The 25,309-nt window shown below is 38.9% G+C and overlaps 1 protein-coding gene across 3 annotated transcripts in view; it reads right to left on the bottom strand.

Moving 5' to 3' along the window:
• The window catches only part of MSRA (methionine sulfoxide reductase A), a 270,384-nt gene that overhangs the window by 102,936 nt on the left and 142,139 nt on the right, over positions 1 to 25,309 (bottom strand). For all 3 annotated transcript variants that reach the window (XM_082757572.1, XM_082757571.1, XM_082757573.1), the window contains one exon: positions 2,898 to 3,002. In XM_082757572.1, the coding sequence (XP_082613698.1) occupies positions 2,898 to 3,002 (105 nt within the window). The remainder of the gene's footprint in view (positions 1 to 2,897; positions 3,003 to 25,309) is intronic.

Consider the following 25,309-nt stretch of genomic DNA (forward strand, 5'->3'; position numbering starts at 1 on the left):
GCTTAGTAAAAACCTTCTCTTTGACAGACTGAGCTGCATTCATGTTAGGCTGGCTAAATAAGACTTTGCACACAGCTGAATTTAAGGAAAGAAAAAAATATCTTAGGTCAGGGAGATAATTTTCACTTTCCGTATCTTTACATAAAACCACATTTCCCATAGCAAGATAAAAGCAGGGAGTAGGTACAAATCAAGGTGAAGAAACAGTTCCACCTTATCGATCTACCGCTAACTGCTCAAACTTAAAAAACATATATAAGCATAGCATCCCTATCTTATAGAACAAAGAAACCTGAAATCGGGACCTTGTGGTTTGTTTTTTTCTCAAATGAAGAAAGGCTGTAGAGACGTAAAGAACTTTACAAAGGCCTTGAAGAGAGTTTAGTATTAAGCAACCGTAAATATGCATGGGTAAAGCAATCTGCCAAGTCTGGAGGACACAAAAGCTTCAGTGACTGCCAAGATCTCTGTGCAGGAAGTAATGTTCTCACTTTTTGCAAGTTATTACTGAAGGACCATGTTGAAATTCTACTGAACCAAGCTTAGATAAAGGCTTAGCCATGTTTAGACCAAGCAGTGCAGTGCCACATAGATGCCTGAGGTAGCTGTGAATGACTTGGGTATCTTCACAGCACAGTGTCATGTGGAGATATTAGCTTACATCCCAGAAGGAATACAGCCACATTAGTGTGGCTCTGTGCCCAGGCTAATTAGGTGATGTTTCCCTAGTTGCCAGAAATCAAGAAGTGAATCATACATCTGCCAGCATCCAACCTTCTTCTGAAAGCACGGACTGGAACTGTTTAGAACCTCAGTTATGTGAGGATTCAAAGCGAATACAAAGATAAAATCTCATCATATTACTTTGCTTAAAGCCAGAAGGAATTAAAAGTTCATCTGGTCTAACCTATGTGTAACACCTCGCCCACATACCATTAAGTCCAGCACAAGTACTTCAATCAACCCAAAGCACTGAAGTCCTTTAGAAACCAACCTACTGCATGTGTGCCACAGGCAGAGACTAACCATATGCTGTCAAAGCCAAGACTACAAAAATGACAGAGAATGGTAGTTTCCCAAATCATTTCAGCAGAAATCCATTCCTCATAGTGCTGGTTGTTATAGTCCTGGTTGTTAGCTCCCAGCTCTGGCAATGAGGATGAATCCCAGCATGTGAACAAGACACATGGACCAATTACCTAGAAATAGGATTCTCTGTGCTGCTTCAAAACAAGCAGCCCATTACTAAGATGCCAGCATCTGGTTATGGCCAATCTCTGACAATCTAAAGAAGAAAAGAACAACAACAGCAAAAAAAAAAAAAAAAAAAAAAAAAAGACCAAAAAACAACCAGTGGTAGGATGGGGTAAAACTTCCCTCCTGATCCCTAGAAGCAAACCACAAAGGTACTGAACCATGATGGACACATCATGCAAGCTCAAAGCAGAGCTGTGAGAGTTTCAAGGATGGTGCAGGCAAATTGTTCTGATACAAGTAAAAAGGAAGGGTTTGATCAGGGAGGAGCATAAACCAACAGATCCCAGTACAGGCCATCACGCTTCACACACAGACACAGAATTTCTTCTTGTGAATTGAATCAAACACCTTTTGTAAGATGATAAATGACCTCATCTTAAAGGCTCGAAATGATGGTGATAGAAAAAGACTCCAATGCTTAATTACACTGCTATCTGCAAAACTATTCTGCCATTCCGAAACTCTGAAACTTCAAGTTCCAGCTACTGAATCTTGTCCTGGCTCGCCAGTGGCTGGATTGTCAGCCCCACTATGAGGCATCAAGTGTGATATCTCAATGAGTTGAATATGTTTATTCACAGCACCAGGCCAGTATTTTAGGCTCTATGTCCTTTTTATGTCCTTTCTTTGAATCCCCAGCAGTATCTCTATATAATTCTTAGTATGTCAACACAGAAAAAAAATTGAGATTTTACTGACTGCCCCCAGGAAACACTTTCCCCCTGACTAAGGCTTCACTGTTCATATAGGCAGGAGATGCAATAGCCATTTTTTGTCTTTCCGCTGCACTCTGGGCTGAGTGGAAGACATTTATCTACAATAGCCCCTGGATCCTTCTCAGAGGCACTGCTTCCCCGGATGGTATTGTATTTTGTAGGTATCATCTGCATTTTTTGTTCCCAGATGTGGTAACAAGTGGCATAATTATGATAGCTATTAAAATATTGAAATGAGTTACTGTGTGTAATATTTCTGGAAAATGCTAGAAAGCATGATGTTTATTGAAACTATATAAACATGTAAAATGTTTTCTCAACACAGTTTCCCATTTATGTTTGCACAGATGTGTATAATGTCATCACAAAACCTCTTCCAAGAAAGATAAATTAAATCAAAAGGTTTGAATAAGGCAAATAGCTAGAATGCTCTGCTGGTGCCTCAACACACCTCCACTTACATCTTTTTTATTATTTTTTTTCTTTTTTCTAAACATAAAAGATAGTCATTGACACTGGAAAATATAACAAACAAACAAAAAATTTTATGAAGGATAAAGGTCCTCAGTACAGATAAAATGGCCAGCTCTGAAGCTGCAAAGAAATATGCTTTAATTTAAGAGACAAAAGATAGTATTACAGAAGAAATTGTCATAATCAAAGCTGAAAAAAAAATTTCTATTGTCTACTGTGCCTCTCTGTGGGAATTTTCCCAGAACAGACAGCTGTAAAGGAGGAGGGGTATTGTGAGTTTCTGTACTCTCATTCTCTCTCTTCCTCTCTTTCTCTGTCAATAAATGTCTGCAATCATATTCTTGAGCTCCAGTGTGATTTCAAGGTTCATCTCTTCCATGCAGCTCAAACACTAATTATCCCAGCTGTAATTAGTAAGATAATTAAATACTGGCTCACTCATCACTCTACCTTGTGTCGGGTCATGATTCTCCCAGAAGACCTTGAGCAGTTTCTCAAAGCTGATGTTTTCTGGCTGATATACTACTCGTACAGCCTCTGTGTGACCAGTTTTACCTTAAAAGACAAAATAAAATCAGATGTTATTAGCAAGAATTAGCTAGTGCATGCCCAGTTTTTTATATTGAGATCCAAAGCACAATTATTTGTTTCCCTTTTTATTTTTTAAACACATTTTGATTTACCATCATTTGCATTTAAGCCTCATCTGCAAGTTTGGACAAGGCCATCGTTTTGTCAACTTTCAGGAAAAAAAAATGAATAGTTCTTAAATATTTGTACCTGAAAACTTTTTAAATATTATTAACTATTCTAAATGGAACATTAAAATAAGAATTATATATCTACATCTTCAACCATTATACATAATTATACATATACATCTATAACTTAGACATCTACATTGTCTTTATCGTAGGAAACTGGGCTTCTCCTGCCATGAGCTGAGATATGGATAAAATAATTGTTTATAAAAACAAATTTCAAGAGTGTGTTTACACAAGATCACACACAGAAAAATCAAAACTTTCACATCATCCAACCTACTGATGCCAACGGGCTTTGAAAAGAGTTAAAGAGCCTGACTGAACTTTATGACAGCAGATGAGTTCAAGCAAGATCATCAGGTATTAGATCACATTTGAATACATTATTCCTATTTTTCAGTTGTCTTATGGTTCAGATTCTTTCATTCTTTATCTTTCTAAACACATAATATTATTAAAAGATCCAGCTTCATAAAATATAAACGATCTGGCCACATAATTTTCTTCAGTTATAATTAAGTTAGATTGATGAGTACTCAGACATCGCAGGGTGAGTCCACGGTACCAAGTGCTTCAAAAGCACACATGAAGAGTTTATAAATGTAGGCATTTTCGGGTGTCGTAATAACTCCATGAGTGGGAAGAAAATATATATCCTATTCTCCATTTAAATCATAACAAGGAAATATTCAACAAAAGTAAACTGGACAGCGAGATTTGCTTGTTGGTGGGGATATAATTGACTACTTGCTCAAACTATGCCAGGTTTTGATTTCATTTACACTGGCATAAATTTTGGTTTTACTCAACTGACTTCAATAGAATTGTCTGGAATTTCATGCAGTGCAACAACCAGCTGAATCTAGCCCACTGATGGGTTCTGAATTAGCTGTCACCATGTAAGAAAAATCAGAGTCTATGAGTAACTAAGAGTGTTCAGTGAAAATACCAATTTGGTACCAAGAGAAATTTGGAAAAAAAAATAGTGGAAAGAAAGAAATAAAAAAGATGCTAGGACATATTAAAGAGATGTATCAGGGAAAAGTATGACAGCATTTTATCAGTTAATTGGGCCAGATGAAATGAAGAAAACTTAAATGAGGCCCAGAGGGGTGGGCTGGCAATCAAAAGTGATTTAAAAGAGTAGGATTAAATTTAGCCTAGAACACAGAGGAGTAAAAGGGGAGACATCTGGGATACCTGTAAAGAAAATTTTGACAAAATCATATTGCTTTCTACCTAGTGTGCTTCACAACACAACAAAAATAGGCTCAGTGAGATTGAAAGGCAAAAACAGATGAGTTATATGTAACCTGTAGCTAAAGCCATGTCACCATGTCCACCAGAATAATGTCCAGGCAAACAATGGCCCAATTCCTCTTTCACATGCCTATTGAAGACAATGTTAGCAACTCATCATCTGAAGGCAAATTTTGAATGCAGGTTAACAGAAAGGGATCATACATTTAGTAGAATAAAAGTAAAAGTCATAGGTAATTCGCTTGATAATAAAGTGAAATGGTCTTTCTATATTATGGTGTGAACTGATGGCCAGTATAGGTCAGGGAAGGAACTTATTCCAGATTCCATGGCTTGAAGTAGACCGTGGTTTTGGTTATAGATTACCAGGGGAGATAATGTATTTTGCCTTAGATGAAGACCAGGTTGGGAATTTTGTTGTTGCTTGAGATAAAGCAGGAGAGCAAATGGACAGTGGTTTGTCCAGCTTTGGCAAACCTACTTTCTGTAACTAAAAAGAGATTAAGGAGTGGCTTCTGACTTCATTTTTTTTTTTAAGCCAATGTGAACCTTATGAAAGGTTCTTACCACTCAGGAGCAAATTGCTTGTCTAAGATGAGTAGCTTTAGATCACAAGAGAGTTTCTTCAAGAACTTCAAAACAACAGAGGCATTACCTTTCCTCTCAGTTGAAGCAGCAATTACATCTTGTCAACACTGTCTGCTCTGACTAATCCAGAAGTTCAAAGAATCAGCTTTCTTCTTTTCCTCTGAATAAGGAAATAACAGTGCTGCTCCAAGAACTATAGCCTGACCTCAAGAAAAAAAAAATCCTCAGATGTGTGGCTAACAGACTGTTAGAACCTAGAGCATATTTAAAATCAATATTCGTTCTCGGAGGAAAAGCAAGGAGCTAATACCTGCTAGTCTTATCAGATCCACCTTTAATTTTCCTCAAAGCTTTTCCACTACCTAGTGGATTTTCTTTCAGAATATGGCATGGCTATTTCTATTAAGAACAATCTTTGTCATTTGTGGTGAGCACTCCTACTTCCCAACAATTTTAGTCGAAACCATACCAATCAACTGGGTACACGTGAGCAAACAGAGAGGTAAAAGGCTTCATCTGGGACAGATTAACCACAAGCTTTCCTGGAAGAAGCATGGATAGAAAATAGTATCGGGGACAGAGGAAAAGAAAAGGCACAATCTCTCTGCAGGTACAATGTGCTTTACAACAAAGAATTAACAGATAGCCCAACGTTACCCTAAGCAGCACATGGAAACTGGTAGCCCACTGGTGCTGAACACAACTCAGTTGCAGCAAAAGTGACAAAAATAAACCAACATTGGGCTCTCCCTCTTTGCCTTCTTAGTTCACTTTTTGCATTAGGCTTAAGTTTGACTACAAAAACAGAACGATCACATTTTAGTTTGGATTTCACACATTTGGTACACTGCAGCACCAAAAGAACAGAGCAGAGATGAAAAGATCTAACCACTCCTCTGTATTGTAAAATAAAATAAAATAAAATTCTAATCAAATCTTCTTTGTAAGATTTCTTAAAATTAAGAGGCAGTAATCAAAGAAAAACAATAAACCCACTTAGTCTCAAAAAAGCTGTACGTTTTTCAACAAGAAATTGAACCAGCTAACACTGAACAGCTGAGACAATTTAAACTGATCAGTGATGGACGCTATTCTCTCAGTAATATTCAGCTCTCAGAATTTATCATGAAACGTTCATTTATATTAAGTCAGAGTCATGGTGTCCTCAGATCACCTATTGGTTTTAATTAGCTGATTTTTAATGTTCCACAGTAAAAGCATGCTTCATTTTAAGTTCCAAAAGTTTTAACAAGTATGAATATTTCTAGAAGCCTCCTCTCAAAAAAGCTCAAACTTTGAACCATGTTTTTTCAATAATTTATTGAATCACTCACTATAATTTGATTTGCTGTTAAATGGGCAAATATAAATCCTTTATTTATAGGTGCCATTATCGGATTTCCAGTTATGGTGCTGAGTTCTCCTTCAGCTTTAGAAGGAGCTTAGCCATAGAAGAACCTCGCTGCAGATGATAGGACTTTATTACACCATAGCAGAGAGGGCTGTGTGCCAACAGCAGATTGTCTGTTTATCCTATATCCATTTCCCACTTAGAAAACATAGCCACTCTCAGAGGATTAGCTACAGTGAGCTCTTTCAGTGGGGATTCAAACTCTGGCAAAAACGTTCCTGTAAAGAGCAGTGCAAAAAAGACATCTGAGTGACACATCGGTGCTTCTTTTCAATTTTTTTCTTCCTAATAGTGTTTAGATTTTCACCTTCTTAATCATCTCCCAGGTGAGTGCCCAAGCCAACGGATTATAGAGGCGAGCTCATTCTTTTCAAGTTGCTGCATCCAGTAAGCATTTAATTATTTCCTGCAAAGTGGAACAACTTCAAAGGGCTGGCTGCGGAGCACTTCACCTGTGAATACCCAGCCACCCAGCTGCTATGGTGCTGCCACGTGGCACATGGGCCTCTCCAGCTAGTCCAGCCCTGGCTGAATTAGGTTAGAAAGTTCAACCAATGCCTAAACTATTCCCTCGTGTCCCACTTATTTAATAAAAAGGGCTGTGTCTCTTAACCCAATGAAATAAGGGGCCTAAATCCAGGAGATGCTCTACATGGTTTTAAATCCTGAAAAGCAGGAGGCACCATAGCTTGGCAAAGGGCAAAGCTACCAGGCTCCTAGAGAGGTTTCTAAATGCTTTCCTACAAGCAATAGCAGATGTGCCACCCATTTTGAAGCATCCATCTCTTCCCACACAAAACAGGTAATCCAGGAACCCAGCTGGTTGCTGCCAACTCCACCATGGCTCCATAACAATAAATCCCACCAAGGCACAGGCACAGATGCTGGGATTTCTTCACCCACACTGCTAAATGGTTAGCATGGTACCAGCCCAGTGCTGGCTCACTCAATCCCCAGACCAGAATTCTGGCCATGAAAAATCCCCAGTGAGCAGCTGGGATGAACCACTGCTTGGACATATGTCTGTGGGCAACCCATGCCCCTCAGTCCCTATATTCTGTAGGCAGCACCTTTATGGCTCAAGCACTTTGGCTTCGAGGTGATTGCAGCCCAAATGCTAAAGCTAAGAACTGGACTCTCAGCTTGTGCTCTTGTCTATAGTTTTCCCTTTTTGTGCAACACACTCTTCATCAGCTTCATATTTTCTGACACAAATGTAAATGTCTAAATATAACTGAAAGGAACGGGCAGCAGATTTTCAGCTGACGCACATTCCAGAGCTTATCGATTTTGGAGCTGAAACTATTTGTGCTAGCTAAAGCCTAGGCCCTAGTGAATATGCAAAGTATTACATGAAAAAGTAATAGGCCCTGCTTCTCCAAACCACCCTGGGAATTTTTATTTTGTAGATATCGCTAATAACATCTCCAGCTTCTCTGTAAAATATCAGTGTGCTAAATAAACAAACAGGTTAGACACGAACACACTGAGAACCCACAGCCTGGGGATCTTTATATCTTTTCTTTTTTTTTTTTTTAAACTTTTACTTTTTTACCTTCAAAGTAATGAAGGTGAAAAGAATGGAAATAACCACACACCAACAGGTTTTTTAAGAGAAGAAGGGTCCTTTATGGCAATATTATTTGACTTCGCAGCTAACACAGACCAGGGAATTTCTCTGGAGCAGGCTTGTATTTAGTAATCTGAAAAACCCCTGGTTGTTCAGCGTGAAGAGATGGTAAGCAGCCAGCCCCTGCATGTTCCTTCTGCAACTCATTGTTTCCTGGCCACTATTCAGCTTTTGGGGTGATTTTCCTATTGTTTAGAAGATAACAATAAAATATATCAGGTATAAAATGGCACAAACATGTGGCTACTGTTTTTTCACTTTCTTTATGTTTCCCAAAACACTAATGACTTTGTCAGCATTGAAATAAGAGATTATGTTTGGCTCGTTATCCACTGTGAGTTTCTGATTCACTGCTTTACAAAACATAATGCTTTACTTTCTCGGTGTGATCCACACTGTTTTATACAGCTGTGCTAAAATATATGTCAGTCCTATACAGCAAGAAACCAGTTTATGACCATGGGCCAACTCTGCAGTTGTTAATCTAAATAAACTTGGGTTTAACTGCTAGAAACTTCTTGCCTGAAAAAGATCTCAAGAACCAAGGCCACTTCTAATGCCTACAGAAGGTAGCACATACTACAGCTACAAGGTGATACGTACATCTGAAGAGACAATTTTCTAAAAGTTTATCTATTTGTTTTAGGATAGGGCAGATGAATGACACAGTAAATGAAAACTTCAGAAGAAAAAATTTGCTAATGGAACAATGAGTCTACTGTGAAATGTATTTCTGGTGACTATCACAGTTACCAAGTTTTTTACTCTGTGGTATCAAAATAAAGAGAATAAAGGCCACAGTGAAAATTGGTGAAAGTGAAGAAGTGAGCCCTGTCAGCAGCAAAACCACTGTTACCCTCACTTTGTTACAGAACTGCAGGCTCCCAGGATAGCTGGGGCTGGGGGCACCTTTGGGTGCCCCTGTCCCCCTCTGCCCCAGCAGGGTGCCCAGCCCCACGTGCCTGGGCTCGGGGAGCTCTCCCAGGAGCATCCCCCGGCCCCTCTTGGGGCAGCCTGTGCCAGGGCTCCGGCACCCCTGGCCCCAGCAGTGCTGCCTGAGGGGCAGGGGGAGCCGCCGGGGCTCCAGGCTGGGCCCGGGGCCTCTGGGCCTGGCCCTGGGCACCGCTGAGCAGAGCCCGGCTCCGGCCTCTCCGCACCTCCCTGCGGGTACTGACGGCCATGGGGGAGCTCCCCCGGAGCCTCCTCTGCTCCAGGCCCAGCAGCCCCAGCTCTCGCAGCCTCTCCTCATAGCACGGAAGCTTGGGGACCAGCAACACCTTCTTGACTGACCCTCCCTCCTTCAATTCTACATTGAAGAACACATTAAAAAATATAATAAAATAAATTTTTATAGCCTGTAGTACAAAAGGAGACAGCAAAACTTTACTATCTTGTTTACTGTCTGTATACGTTAGGTCCTCATTAGGCTGAAAGTCCACTCTACCAGCAAATGTCCACACTACCAGGCCTTCAGGAGGGATTACCACACCAGACTCACTTCAGTGGACTGAATGCCATTCACAGCTGGAGTGCAGAAAGCGTGCTCCAGGAGAGTATATTCGGATTTAATTTCATTCAAAAGGAACCTCATCTTCAAAAAATATTCCAGTGATTTCTCACAGATGTCAGTGGAAAGCTTCTTTACCATGTGTGTTGGGAGGAACACCTGATTTCTACAGCAGTCTGGTTGCGATGTGTGATACAGGTTATCCCTGGTTGAGTTGTATTGCACAGCAGAGATCAATGAACTGGATGAGCAGCATTGCCTTAAGGATTAGTCTGACATTTTTCCTGGACAATAGAACAGAACATCTCATATGACATTCAACTGAAGAGAAAATGTTGAAGATAGGCATATAATTAATGCCAGTCAACATGGTTGCATGGAATATAGGTCTTGTCAGCCAAACTTGATTTCATTCTCTGATGAAATTACAAGTCTAGTTGTAATAAATGTGGAATGTAATAGCATGGATGTAATAGACTTAGACTTTATTAATGCATTTGACTTATTACTTCATGACAGTCTGATTAAAAAATTAGCACCATACAATATCAATAGTGCACGTGTTAAATGGATTAAGAATTGTCTAAATGACAGTTCTAAAAAAATTGTCTAAAGGGAACGCGCATTGAATTGGAGCATTTTTATCTGTGCTCTGCAGGGACTGGTACAAAGCCTGTTGCTTTCATCAGTAATTTTAAAGAAATAAAAAGTCTCAACTTCCAAAATCTGTTGGTAACTCAGATGAGGAGGCTGATAGGATGGTCTGAGAAAGTGATCACTTGCAGTGCTGGGCCCATTCAATCAAAAATGTGTTAAAAAGAGTCATATTTAAAATTGTACTTATGGGAACAAGTGACACACACCACATCTGCAAACAGGGAACAATCTTAGAGGAAAGTGCAAGGGTGGCAGTAGACAAGCAAGTAAATATAGAATTCTTTTGCAATGTTAAAAAACATAGTGCCTGCATTGGGATGCCTAAGTAAAAATGATGTTGGTTGGAAGAGCACTGGTGAGATCAATCCTGACATTAACTAGACCCTCAAAAATGATATCAGTGACAGCCTCAAAAGGCATGAAATGTTTAGCTTTCAAAAAGAAAATCTAGAGGTTTTTGATTAAAGGATATAAGCATCTTCCCAGGAAGAGAATGACTGAGGGTCTTTGAACAAGAAAGGAAAAGGCATCAAGAGCCAGTGGTAGGAGCTGAAACCAGGGAAATTCAAATGGACAAGCAGGCACATATTTTTAATACTGAAGATTATTATCTGCTACAAAACATTACACCACTGAATTACGCCATTTGACCATTCAGTGTTCCTATATACCTATGTCTTATAAACCAAGGGAAGTGGTTTATTCCTCATCTCCTGATACTTTCAAATGAAGTCAGATTTCATTCTGGGAGAGATGCTCAGACAAATACCTGTTAAACTTAAAGGAAAAAGTTATACAGCTTAATAAAATAGTAAATGGATAAAATGTAATGGTCTATGATATAAAAGATATCAAATTAAATAATGCAGTGAGCCCTTACCAGCCTTAAATGCTGTGAATATATGAGTGAATTGCCCCTCTTTTCCTTTGTTCACTTAACTTTAATAAAGCCTTTCTATTCCAAACTGCACAAAGAATCGGGGCTTCCGTATTATCTTCTTTTCATCATGGTCGATGAAGTAGACTATAACCTAACTACAATTTCTATATTATCTTTATATAGGTGAGTTAACATCTTTCAGCTAGTGTTGGGAGCAGAAAGACACCTACCTTACTGCCACTTTTACAAAATTCTTATTTAAAAGCTCAAATTTAACCCTAAGCTTACACATTAGATGGACAGAGCCTTTACATATCAATAAATTATGTTTACTGACAAACCAGTTATACTTGGCACCATGGAAGTGCAATGCCAGGCTTCTAACATCTAGCCTGTGTGACACTAAACACTACACTGGGTGAATATAGAACAAAACAAATGGTTGTGCACATCTTAGAGTGAGAAATGCTGGCTTTAGGTTAGGACACATTAATTACAAAGTTAAGTAATAAAATGAAAGATAAAATATGGAAGAAGTAATGGGAATTACAGAACCCTAGCCTCATAACTAGCAGCAACCTCATATTCTCTACAGCATCTTACACTGCTGTGGAGTCAGGAGTTCAGGCATAACTGGTTTATATGTGAGCTTTCTGTAAAATGGCATGCTAAAATAACCATTGCTCTAACAAAAACTTTGCTCTTGGAAACAAAAATCTATTTCATACATTTTCAAATACCAAAAAAAAATGCAATATATCTCATGAAAAGCGGTTTGCACAGTTATTAAAAAAAAAAAAAAAAAAAAAGTAAAAATGAAAGAAGGTCAAAAATATGGTCATATGAACACACAATGAAGATATTGCACAGAAGACAGGTGGCTTTGAAAACTGTCACTGAATATCTTCAAAATATATGTGGGAGATGTGTCATTTTCCTGTCTGGGACTGAAACACTCAATAGCATAAAACAGTACAAATCATTCAATTTTCTTTCCTAGACTAGGATCCAAGCCATGGAAGGCTATAACAAGATAGAGTCCATCATTTTTCATTACAAATAAATTTATTTCCACCTCCTCAAAGAAAGCACAAGAAAACCTTGTTCCTAAGCCTTCATAACAACACAATACACAGTTTTGCTTTAAATGTATGTTAACACTTCATCTTTTGTTTAGATGATATTTATAAGAGGAGCTAAAATCCACAATAGATTTGTTTCCCTCACTCATGCTGTGATAAATACAAGAATCTTCTTTGATTTTATCACCCTTTACTTTGACATTCCTCAAAGTTGTTGCATTATGTGTCTTCTTCTCTGCCCTGTATTAGATAATAAACAGTAATACATTAAAAATATATATATCCAGAAAAAAAGGAAGAAAGAATTCCACTTTTTAACAGAGAGTCTCATTAGGAAAAAATATGTCCTCATGTGATGAGCCAGCCATCAACAGAGTAACATCACTAAGAGAAATCGAAATTCCTGGAAAGTTTTTTCTTTGTTTGTTTGTTTGCTTTAGGTAAAAAATTCTAGTCCTGACTCTGGAAACACATCACAAATGCAAAAGTACTCCTCTGATTAAAATTATTCATATTTCAGGAAAGATTTAATGGGCTGTAATTTTAGATTCTGTGTTTGGGGAGAATTCAATCTTAAACTGCTCAGCTTAGGTTTTTACTGGATACTTTGGACTAAGTGAATTTAGCCTCCTCAGAAGAAAAAATGTTGTCTTTCAGAACTTAAGTCGTTGTATTCTACAACCCTGCTCATTTGCTGCTTTTGAATTCATTCCTTATCTGGCACATTTGTGCCTATGAGATCAGATCGCTCTCTATAGGTACCTCAAGGGAGGCTGTAGCGAGGTGGGGGTTGGTTTGTTCTCCCACGTGCCTGGTGACAGGACGAGGGGGAATGGGCTTAAGTTGAGCCAGGGGAGTTTTAGGTTAGATATTAGGAAGAACTTCTTTACCGAAAGGGTTGTTAGACATTGGAACAGGCTGCCCAGGGAAGTGGTGGAGTCACCATCCCTGGAAGTCTTTAAAAGACGTTTAGATGTAGAGCTTAGGGATATGGTTTAGTGGGGACTGTTAGTGTTTGGTCAGAGGTTGGACTCGATGATCTTGAGGTCTCTTCCAACCTAGAAATTCTGTGATTCTGTGATTCTGTGAGGTAGGAATATGCCTTTTAAGAAATATAATGAGGCTCCTGTACCAAGTTTGCGTCATACTGGAATACCATAAAAGACTTTTTAATTCATATATATGCTTTTTATAAACAATAATCACATTCACTCATTCATTGATATACATATTATTACAATGATATATGTTGATCGATATACATAGTGTTATGTATAAAGGACACTCCTGGACAACAGAAAAAAAAATGCAAGGAAATAGAAGAGAACTGGGAACAGAGCACAGCAGTGTAAGACTTTGGGGCATCCAACCTAAACGCATTGCCCTTTGCTATGTGAACAGGACCCGAGCTGAACTGCAGCTCCAACTTTGGCCAGTAACTGAAACCCAAGATTCATTATCCCATTCCATGCAACTTTAGTCTATGTCTGGTCTCATTGGTTTCTGCTGTCACACAGTTATGAATTTAATAGCTCAGAAGCTAGTCTCATTGCAAAGCTCCTTTGAAAAATTAAATTAATGAGATGATGTTGACGTTTTTTATCATAATAGATAAACACAGTGAATAAAGACCAGCCCAGGAAATATATCCTGTTATCCATGGGCATGAAAAACTTTGAGGATAAAAGATTAACACTACGTCACAGTTGCACCATGCCTTTGTCCTGAAGACTTCAAAGTACTTTCTAAATTTTGATTCCATTATCCCCATTTTGCAGAGCAAAACCCGCTAATACATTGTGTTCTTCATAATTAATTTTCCAAACATGCAACGTAATTTATTTGAAAACTATAAGCTCTGCCAACAGCATTTTTATTCATTTAAAAACCCAAGTGCACAGCCTTACCTAATACCAATATTTAGTGTTGGGCAAAGGGAAGCAATATTACCATGCTTTGATAATAATAAAAAAAATCAGTTATGCCATGATGTGTGGAATACATACGATGATGCAATTTTAATTCAGGTAAGAATTTCATATGGTAATAGTTTGGCTATACTACCTTCCATTTCCAGTACACTAATTGTTTCTAACAAGCTCAATAAAAAGGATGTTATCTTCAACTAGATGAAATTAAGATTACTACCACTAGTTCAGTTGTACCACAAAGGCATCTAGTTTATTTGAGATGACTTTGGACAAATCATCTGGACTTCAGCTGCTGCTCCAGAAGGCAGAAGGTCTCCTAGAGGCCCAGTGACAATTTGTCAGCCCTGCCTGTATGGCTCTGATCACTTACAGCATCTAAATGTCTGTCTGTTCAAGCAACTAAATAATTCCTCCATATTTATTTTATTGTGAAATCCACAGGTACAAGTTGCAGCTGTCTGGCTCAGTTTTGGTCCAGCCATAGATCCCCTGTGTCACCTTAAGCAAATAACCTAATGTGTCCCTCAGGATTTTGTTTGTAAGATATGAAGTTGGCTCCAGGTGATGATTTCAGAAATAGAATTAGGTATAATGACTGAATCCTGAGTGATTATTAAAATATTTCCTCAGTTACTGCCTTGGTGGAATAGAAGTCAGAGAGTCTCCTCGGGACTTGTGTCTCGGCCTTCTCTGATCAAAGACAATCCAGAGTCATAACACGAAGAGCATGCAAAGTGAAGTACCACAGGACTAGAAGATGACTGCAAAATGAGGCAAGATTGTTGGAACATTGAAATTTTCCTTAAAAAACAGGGAATAAACCAAATGTTAATACAATCCCCTGAAAGATCCAATAGGCGGAGACACAAAGACCAAGTCTTTGAAGAGCAGGAACCTTCTGACCGCTGAACCAGCCAGGGATAGAGAGCTGACCACAGAGGGCAAGGAACAATATGAGGAACTTTCCAGAGCCCATCCTGGTGGCACAGACTGCTGTGATTCTATGATTAGGAATCTGAAGCCATTATTTCCAGATCATATTTTAATTTGCCTGAATATTTATATTTCTTGTAGTTCCTAAAGCTAGAAAAAAGCTTGTGTTTAAAAAAGCCAAAGAGTAAGTCTTCAAAAGCCTGAGTGCTGCTGTCTCATATAAAGCTTTACTTGTTTGTTTCAATTATGACTTGTTCCTGAAAAGGTCAATGGAAACCAAAAATACCCTGGTTGGGAAGGGGGTGATGTTCCAGGACAGCTGTGAGCAGGATCAGGAGTAAGCAGCTATAAAGACCCAAGTCTCCAGAAAAGAATCTTAATGAGAGATTTGTTCACAAAAATATTCACGAAACTCAGATCAGGTCTGTGCTGCAGTACTGAAAAAGCAGAGATAAAAAAGTGGAAAAGGTAGATCTCAATAAAATGCCCAGACTCAGTACTGGGATCCAACTTCAGTCTGTAATGGGAATATTTTTTCTCGTGTCAATTTAGCAGAAAATACAGATTTTTTGGAAAAAAAAAATACAGCTTTTATCTGCAAAGGCTCTGTACTGGAGTTATGCAATCCACAGGATTTGCTTAAATAAATGGACATAATGGAAGGAAAAGAATTACAGAAATGTGAAGAATATACCATGGATTGAGAACTTTAAAGAGGAATAAATGGAGATAAATAGAATGCCTAGGGACATTTATTTATAGCAAGTTCCGTGTAAGGAGTTGGAAAATGTTAAATAATCTGGAAGATAAAAAGTAAGAAACAAGATTTATTCTATTCCACTAGAATAACAAAAATGGTTGTTTTATCCTTTTTCTCTCTAGAGTGATTTCAGTAAGAGGTTAGTACTCCGAGGAGTTCTCTGAATACAAGGTTAGATTTCTGAAATATGCCAATTCTCACTCTTTGTGAATCTGAACAACAACATAGCCCTCGGAAGAAAGCTGCACATATCTAAATGCTTAATACCTGAGAATTGCAGGCTGGAATGAAAAAAATAACAATAAAGAAAAAAGATAGACTGCAGTATTAGTACTCTGAACGCTTCTCTTTCATATATAACTATTCTTAAACTGATCTGACAGTTATATGATATACATAAATATGATTGGGATCATTATTTCCCCCAAACAAACACGCAAAAACAATTCAGGCAACCTGGTTTCACCAGAGACCTCTCACAGACATCAAACTGAAAAGAGGCAGCAACAGAGCAGAGACCTTGGTGATGACAGACAGACATTCAGAGGGTTTCCAGGGAAAAAAGTACTGGGATGGAAATTCAGAATTAATTTATACTAGCCAAAGGCTTTAGACAAGCACTTTTAAGTCCACGAAAGGTAACAACAGAATTCCAGAAAGTTCTAAAAATGGCCAAGCAACCTGTTTTCTGCAAAAGTCTTTAGCAGAAACAAACTACAAGTGAATAAGAGGCTAAAAAGATAAAATGTTGACAGTTTACTTATCTAGAATGCAGCTATGAGAATGCTGGGAAGAACTGAGCAAGCAGACATGAGGTGTAGCTGATGGTCATTACCAGCAGCTCGATAATTACAAAAAATCATGTTATTCTGTTGGATATACCATACAGGACTGATGGAAGACCAGTGACTGGAAAAGAGGCAAAACAGAGCATCCTCCAAAATGAAAGCAGAACACAGACATGACAGGGGAACTGCAGAGAAGTACCTTAACGATCAAGAAAAAAAAAATCTCTAACCGAAAGCATGAAAATTACTTCTTTTCCAGTGCCTTGGCGAAACTATACCTTCCCTTTAAGAGCTTTTGAAATCCTATTTATTTCAGACATAAACTATGGTATTGCCTATCTTAAAGTGATGCTCCTGAAGGACTATTGAGGGAGGGAGCTAAAATTTGCCCGGTATAAGTACTAAAAATTACAGTGAGGTCAGAGACAGGTCAATAATTCGGTGGTGGGTGGTATAAGTGTCTCTGAACGGTGAGAAAGGTGAATGCAAATGAGAAAGTTGGTAGTCTGTCTGATAAAAAAGATATTTCAAGGACTTACAAGGAGGACAATCAAATGAGTTTGAAAGCAGAAGAGAGAACTGGCTGAGAACTGGTAAAGAAGAACCATGAGACAAAGAGAAGGAAAAGGATGAGCCAAGGACTCACCGAAAACGTTAGCTACTACAGCTTTAGGTTAAACACAGAAGTTAAACACAGACCAGTGTACCTGGTCTGATGTTCAACATCACAAAGCTTCTTGACAAACGATGGCAGAGCGTGGTAGCCAGAAGATGTTCTACCAGCTGGCTCCAGGCAGCTAGCTCTTGGTCCAACTGCAGGGAACCACAAGTTGTTCTCCACTAACTGTAAAAGGTGTTGAGGCACATGCAGGAGAATGTGTTCTTTAATAATGACAAACAGAAACCAGTGACATTGGCAAGGGGCTCCTTGCCATCACAGCTACTCCTGGGGGGACCTTGCTGAGCGTGCACTGGAGCGATGGGTTGTCCTTCTAGAAAACAAAATCTGCTCCCTTTACTGCCTTATTTTGTTATTACAATGCCCAGATATTATACTGCAAATTGTGGCTGCCATCTCACTATGCAAGGTGCTGTATAAATAAGAGAATAAAAGCCCTGTCACCAACGAAAGCTGCTGGAAAGAATTAACAATTCCTTGACTACAAGTTTGTTTTTCCCAGCCCTCCTCATGCACATCCCTGCAATGCGAAGAGGCAGCTTGTTCTTTGGCCAGCATCACCTAAAGCTACACGAACATTTTAGACTATCTCACTTCTGATTACAGTAAATGGGAATTTTTCACCCCTAGAATCTCACCCTGAAGCATAAAACCCCACTTAGTGATGACGAGGATCTTCTTAAGGACACCGTGAAAAATATGCTACCTAGTGTCAGAGGTTGCACAAAGACCATTAACCGCTGCAAACAGATCAAACACCAGCTAATATATTTCTACAGCTGCATGACCCATATTTGAGAGCAGGTTTTAAAAATAAAGGCAAGTAGATCAATCATTAGCCTTTAATAAATCTTTGCAGATATTTCACCTTTTTTTTTGTGGCAAACCCTTTAGACACTATTAATTCTCACCCCAATTTTAATGAATGGCTGTGCCAATGCTTAACCTTAAGAAGCCATGTAAAATGAATTATTACTGATGATTAATTATGCCATAATAGACCAATAAGAGCAACCTTTATTTCAGCCACTGATTAAATTAATTAAAATTGACTTCAGTACACAGTTTACTGTTTATACCGCTACTTGCACGTAACAAAATTATTTTTGCCATTTTTGCTAAAATGTAAATGTCGTACTTCACATTAGACCAGTGAAAGCATTTACCTCCTGCTTAAACTTAATGAACATTCATTGTATTAGACTATCCATTATTTCTATCCAACCACTCACAAATCAAGAGTTTTAAATTACAGGTCACTTGTATCCTTTCTGAAATTCCCATTTAAATGGGAGCATTTAAGAAAGGCAAAGAAATTATTTTAATTCAAATGAAACTGGTATGCCTTGATATTAATTCTTCCAACAAGAAACGCCTAGTTTGGATGCCCAAAAGGACTTAGAAGACAATGAGGGGAAAAAAATAGCAATCATTAATATCTATTAAAAAACAAAACTCAAGAAAGTCATATATTCAAATAATATGAATCACTGTGCTCACATTTAAGTTTATTGCACTGTACCTACAACTGTGAGATCTATTTGGATTTAATAACTTCAAATCTGGCACAATGAGGGGCACGTATTTCTTTCTTACAGATAACACTCCTTGGAGAGGTTTTTCCTCATTCTGTGAGATTTCCAGGCTTGCTAAGGGAGAGAGGCACAGGACTGTGGCTGAAAGCACAAGTTACATAAATTCAACCTAGAATAAGATGACATTTCCTAACTGTGAAGGATAAATCCCTGATATTATCTATCTTCCTAAAATACATTAATCCAAGGTTCTGGGGTGAATCCTGGGGTCTGCAGTTGCAGGAGGCCATCAGAGTTGGACATGGTGGTGAATCCATGAACCTATGTCTCTGCCCATCATTCCTGTCCTGTACAAGCTTTACAGAGAACATCGTTTTTGTAAAAACCAACACTCATAACGCTTTCCAGCTCTCATAAAAGCAATGACTACTTAACTCTTACGCTTTGGAGCTTCAACTGCTCAGCAAGTAGGATCCCCCCCAGCCCCTCTATAAAACTAGCCAGAGGTATTTTTTACCTTTCTTTCATTTTTGCCTTCCACTGGAGCACAGGCTCCCCCATAGCACAGAGTGCTCCCCTTAGCATGATGGCCTGGTGCTCTGCGTCTGGCTACCAGGGTCCAAAACACAGATGAGGGAATGAAAAGAGCAATTCACAAGGAGGTGAGGTAAAGGATCTTACTTATAGGTAAAGGATCCCTTATAGGTAAGGGATCGTGTCCCAGAGATGCAGCCATTTGGGTCTGGAGGGTAATAGAGTTCAACAGGCAAATACCTGCTGTGAGCCAGACTCAGTGCCACAAAATGGTCCCAGGCATATTTAATTCATCAATGTACAAATATATATATATAAATAATAATAATAATAAAACCTTCCTAGCCACTTAGGTTTTTCAGCATCCATATATACCTGTAATTTCATTGCAAAACACACGTAAATATGAAATATCTGAGGTTCTATGAAGTATCGAAAGTTCTTTTAACCTCCATGTCTATAAGTGTCAACATCTTGGCTGGGGCCATGTTGTTTCCCTTGACTGCCTTCTGCCCAAACTGAGGATGCAATGTGTTATGTCATTTTGGATTCACCCCTTCTAACTTCCAAGGTCTAATAATCAGGCATGCAGTAAAAGCTAGTCACCTAGACTCCTAGATATACATGTATATTATATCTCTTAAATGCTATTCAGTAAAGCCTTATCCGTAGTATTTTGGACTACAAAACCTCTCCAACTCCAATCTACCTGTTCTGATTTCTTCCATGACATTTGTTAACAAACACTGTGACAATCTAATTAGCAGTTTACCTTCCTGTGAGACAGTCTTGTTACTTTGTTGAAAAGTACCCATTCCTTTAGGGCTACATCATAAGCTTGCCAAAATCAAATACTTAAATAAAAAAAAATCTAATTCATTTAGAAGAGCAACTTACTGATTTTAATTCTTTCATTAGTCTTAAAAATACCTACTATTAATGTCTCTCCTCTCTTTATACATGTGTGCATGTGTACATTAGTACATATATCATTACTGGGCTGGAAAATAAATAAGGACCACATGAACCCTCCAAATGTGTTCTACTCAAAAATGGAGTATAACTGTGTGAATGATGGACTCTGTGTATTATAGGTATGTAAGCTAGCACACACTCTTTGAGTACCTGCAATGATTATAAGATCAGAGATGTATGTTGTTGGAGGATGTATGGTTATGTATGCTCATATAAAATTAACCTCTGTTAAATTTTATCTTTTCCTAAGCCTGACAGAAGTCTAGACTCCACTATGCCCTGGACCAGCTGTTATCACTCACATGAGAGCCTCTCCTTTATAAATACACTGATCTTGTATATCAAATGCTGACTTAAGGAAGGGATAAAAAAAAAAAAAAAAAAAAAAAAAAAAAAAAAAAAAAAGACTTTCATTTAGCAAGCTTATATTAAAAATTAAAGGATGTTAATAAATACTGCGTCTATAAGCTGGTCTAAATCTATCTAAAATGCCCCACAGTGAAGTCTTACATCAGTTATTATTGAAACATTAAATGCTTTTCTTACAGGCTTACAGCAATCAATTTAACTTTCAGTCATCTTGTACCCATATGTGCTGCTCCTGTTGATGAAATGGCTATTAATAAAGGAATAGATGGCTATGAATTAAAGCAAGCTCTACTTAATCACATTAATCCAGAGTATGTTAAAGGCTTCAATTTTCTAAATAATTTTGGGCTTAATGCCTCTGAGATGGGCAGACTGTTCTATTGATGCAGCATCTGGTCCAATTTAAGCTGCATTGTGAAGGAGGAATTGTTAGGCCCTTGCAAAAATAAGGAAGACTGACAGTTTTAGGGATGCAACCAAAACTGCTACAGCTGAGACAAAAGATACTGCAAGATATTGAAAAAGACCTACAACAATTAAAAGGCAGCCCACTGCTCTGCAAATGCAACTCTACTGTTCAGTGAATTGTATATGATTAACTTACTCTTACTGATGGGATGAGTACTCCATACACTTAACCATCACTGTATTTTCCAGTCATTGAACATCCAACAGCTGCTGCTGTGAAATATGTTCACTTACCCATTACATTGGGTTACCAATTAGAGAGGAATTATTTAAAAGGGAATGGCACAACCACTAACACCACCCTTGCATAAGCAGTAATTTCTGGCTTCATTTTTTTTTTTGTTCCCTGAGGTTCTTTTTTATTATTATTTTGGTTATGTCAAGGTAGTAGTTTTACAATGAAATAAGATTTACCTTGTCTTGGAGCACCGCAATACTGCTGCATTCAATTAAAGAGATAGAGAAATAGTGTTTTTAATAATTCTAGGGGAATAAAAAACCTTTGTAGGAGAATTAGGTGTTTTAGAACATTTCTGCAGCAGAAGGATCTTTTTCATATGGAATTTTCATAAAAGGTCTTTAATGAAGGAGACAGTGAATATGACATAGACCTTCCAGCAGGAGAAAAAAAATGTGTTACTTTTCCTTTGTAACTACATTTTTCTTATATTTAATATATGAAAATACTGCGACTTTTGGGGAGAAGATCCAGATCTTTTCCTCAGTAGCTCTGTTACAAATGAAAACTAACTGCAATGAAGCTAGTGCATCTGCAGAATACATTCAAGTACAGAACTAAGCCATCAAGTTGCATTCTGCAGAAGTGTAAAAATCTTTGTCTGAAAATGTATTTCAGGTTAAATTTCCTCTTTTCATTAAATAACCAGAGCAGACTTGGGGGAGAGGGGGAAGGGGCTATATAGGTATCATCACCTATTGTTAAATTTGCACAATTAAAAAGTACCCAAGGAAGATTTTACACAATACACTCAAGTATTTACTTCTGCATCCTACAAGACTAGAAAGAAAACAGAATTTAAAAACAGAGATTGAAAATGATGTTTAAAGTAGAATGTTCTGATACATGGTTCATTTTCAGCTGAATAAAACTATGTAGATATATAAATATGTACATGCATCAGTTGAAATACTCTATTACTAAAGGCAATTAAAGAAAAAAATATGTATTTCCTCTTGTTACCTACTCTTTCCTCCAACACTCAGTACCAGAAAAATCCACATAGCTGTAGATTTCAAAGCACTTTATATGATAAGATAAAGTATTCCTTTTTTAAAAAATGAGGACAATAGGCAGGAAGAGCTGAAGGTCACCCAAGTCAACCTTGGAGCCAGGAATAGAACGAAATCAGCTGAGTCTCAAGGTAACAGCCCAGCTGAGGCGCTCCTCCTGCCTTCTGCAATATGTTCTGCTCCAGAGAGCTGCCAGGAAAAGACCAGCATTCAAACCACTGCTGAGGAATATGAAAGGCGAGAGCAACAAAAAAGAAGAAAGCTCACACCGACCAAGACTGTGGTGCTGCACGAGGGAAACTTCCGTTCCTGGTTTGGGGTATGAGGGTAATTAAATGGGAAGATCTTCCCCTACTGTCTTCAGGAAGAAGTTTCATTTGTGGGAGGGGTTCCGAAAGAGGAGAGGAAGGTTGTGTTGTGGGTATAAGTGACAACTGAAGTGGCAGTTTGGGGATTCTTGGAAGCAGTGAGAAAAGAAGGAGTTATCTTCTCATAACTTTCTTTTAAAAGTTATCTGAAAAAGTTGTATGTGATCTTTACCTGATACAATGGGAGCAATAGCTCTGCTAGGCAAGATGTTCCTTCAAACTCTGTCATCCTTCTAATTAAGAGCTATTAAATATGCCTAAGTACAAATAAATAACCACTTACCGTGCCAGTGATATAAAAAGAATTCATATCCAGGTATAACACTATGGCAACTGCTTTTGTAAGATACTCTTTGACACTCTGGCAGAGCAGCTCCTATTTAACAATTCTAATGCAGAAAGATGAGAATAAAAGAGGCAAAAAGCAACTGAGTGGTATCACTGCTCACAGTTCAATTGTTTTGATGAATTCTGCCCTCACACGTTATACGAACATATCGTGTGTAGACAAATTCTATTTCATGGTAACAATGAGTCTGCATGGAGAAAAGTCTATTATCATATTGAAAATAAAGGAATTAGAGAAGAATCCGAGGCAGTAAATAGATGAATATGCAGTAAGACACTTGGCTCTGTAGTAAATAGGTCTGCAGAATTTGCCTTCCATATCTGTTGTGACACTATTTATTTCTGTACCTTTAATATAAGATCAAAATGGCCTATTACAAGAGCAGTAGCAACAAATTAAGTTTTTCTGCATTTTTTTCCCCTTTTTAATTAATTATTTTCCATCACTTCCTGTAAGAATCATCCTTCCATCATGCTTTAGAAATAATTCTCTTTATTCTGTGAAGTTCCTCAAAGCCACCCTGCTGTAAAAAAAAAGATACTGCTAATCATTACAGGCTATGGTGGGGTTCAGTGTACATGAATCTCTGGAAAAGACCAGGAAGAGCATTTTGCTCCTCCTAGATAATTTGATCTGAAGCGGTAGGAGCTGGTGCCAACACATCGCACACCTTTGGTGTGCTAGCCCTCAGATCAAATGCCAGCTCAGGAAGTTTGAAACCTGGATCCCAAAAATCCCACAAAATAAAGGATCTACATCTCTAAAGCACATCCTACATACAAGCCTACATACAAGAGGATATCCTCAAGAAGCATTTTCGTTACTTGTCTTTTTGAAGCAAGGCCAGTGTGTAGCCACAAATGCAAGATTCATAGAGCTTGATGGGAAGCTTGTTTTCTTCTGATGATTAAGACAACCTAACACCTAACCCTTTTATTTTACAACAGCTTCATGCCAGATATACTGACAAATCTGATGGCCTTCTACAACAGGGTTACAACATTGGTGGATAGGGGAAGAGCAACTGATAGCATCTACCTGGACAAATGGAAAGCATTTCACAGTGTCCCACACGACATCCTTGCCTCTTCATTGGAGAGACATGGATTTGATGGATGGACCACTTGGTGGGTAAAGCACTGGCTGGATGGTCGCACTCAAAGAGCTGCACTTAACGGCTCAGTGTCCAAGTGGAGATCAGTGATGGGTGGTGTTCCTCAAGGGTCAGTATTGGGACCGTCGCTGTTTAACATCCTTGTCAATGACATAGTGGGATCAAGTGAACTCCCAGCAAGTTTGCTGATGACACCAAGCTGCATGATGCTGTCGATGTGCTGGAGGGAAAGGATGAGATCCAGAGGGACCTGGCCAGGCCTGCGAGGTGGGCCTGTGTAACCTCATGAGGTTCAACAAGGCCAAGGGCAAGGTTCTGCATCTGGGCTGGGGCAATCCCAAGCAGAAGCACAGGCTGGGCAGAGAATGGATGGAGAGCAGCCCTGAGGAGAAGGACCTGGGGGTTGTGGTTGACGAGGGAGGGGATTCTCCCCCTCTGCTCCAGGCCCAGCACCAGGAGGACATGGAGCTGCTGGAGAGGGCCCAGAGGAGGCCCTGAGGAGGAGAAGAGGCTGGAGCCCCTCTGCTCTGGAGCCATCTGAGGGAGCTGGGGGTGTTGGGCCTGGGGAGGAGAAGGCGCCGGGGAGACCTCCCAGCAGCCTGCCCGGGCCTGAGGGGCTGCAGGAGAGCTGGGGAGGGACTCTGGGTCAGGGGGTGCAGTGATAGGTCAACAGGTAATGGCTTTGAACTAAAAGAGGGGAGATTTAGACTGGATATAAGGAAGAAATTCTTTACTATGAGGGTGGTGAGGCACTGGCACAGGTTGCTCAGAGAAGCTGTGGGTGCCCCATCCCTGGAAGAGTTCAAGACCAGGCTGGATGGGCCTTTGAGCAACCTGGTCTAGTGGGAGGTTTTGCTTCCCATGGGGGTTAGAATGAGATGATCTTTAAGGTCCCTTCCAACTTAAATCATTCTATGATTCTATGATTTGTTTCTGTACCCATCACATTCCTATTTTGGATTTCATGTTGCTGCATGTTCAGAAGCAGAAGAAAGTAGAGGTCCTCTCCCCATCCAAAATCTGAGCTAC

This window comes from Aythya marila (assembly GCF_965140915.1).
Source record: "Aythya marila genome assembly, chromosome: 3".
NCBI lineage: Eukaryota > Metazoa > Chordata > Aves > Anseriformes > Anatidae > Aythya > Aythya marila.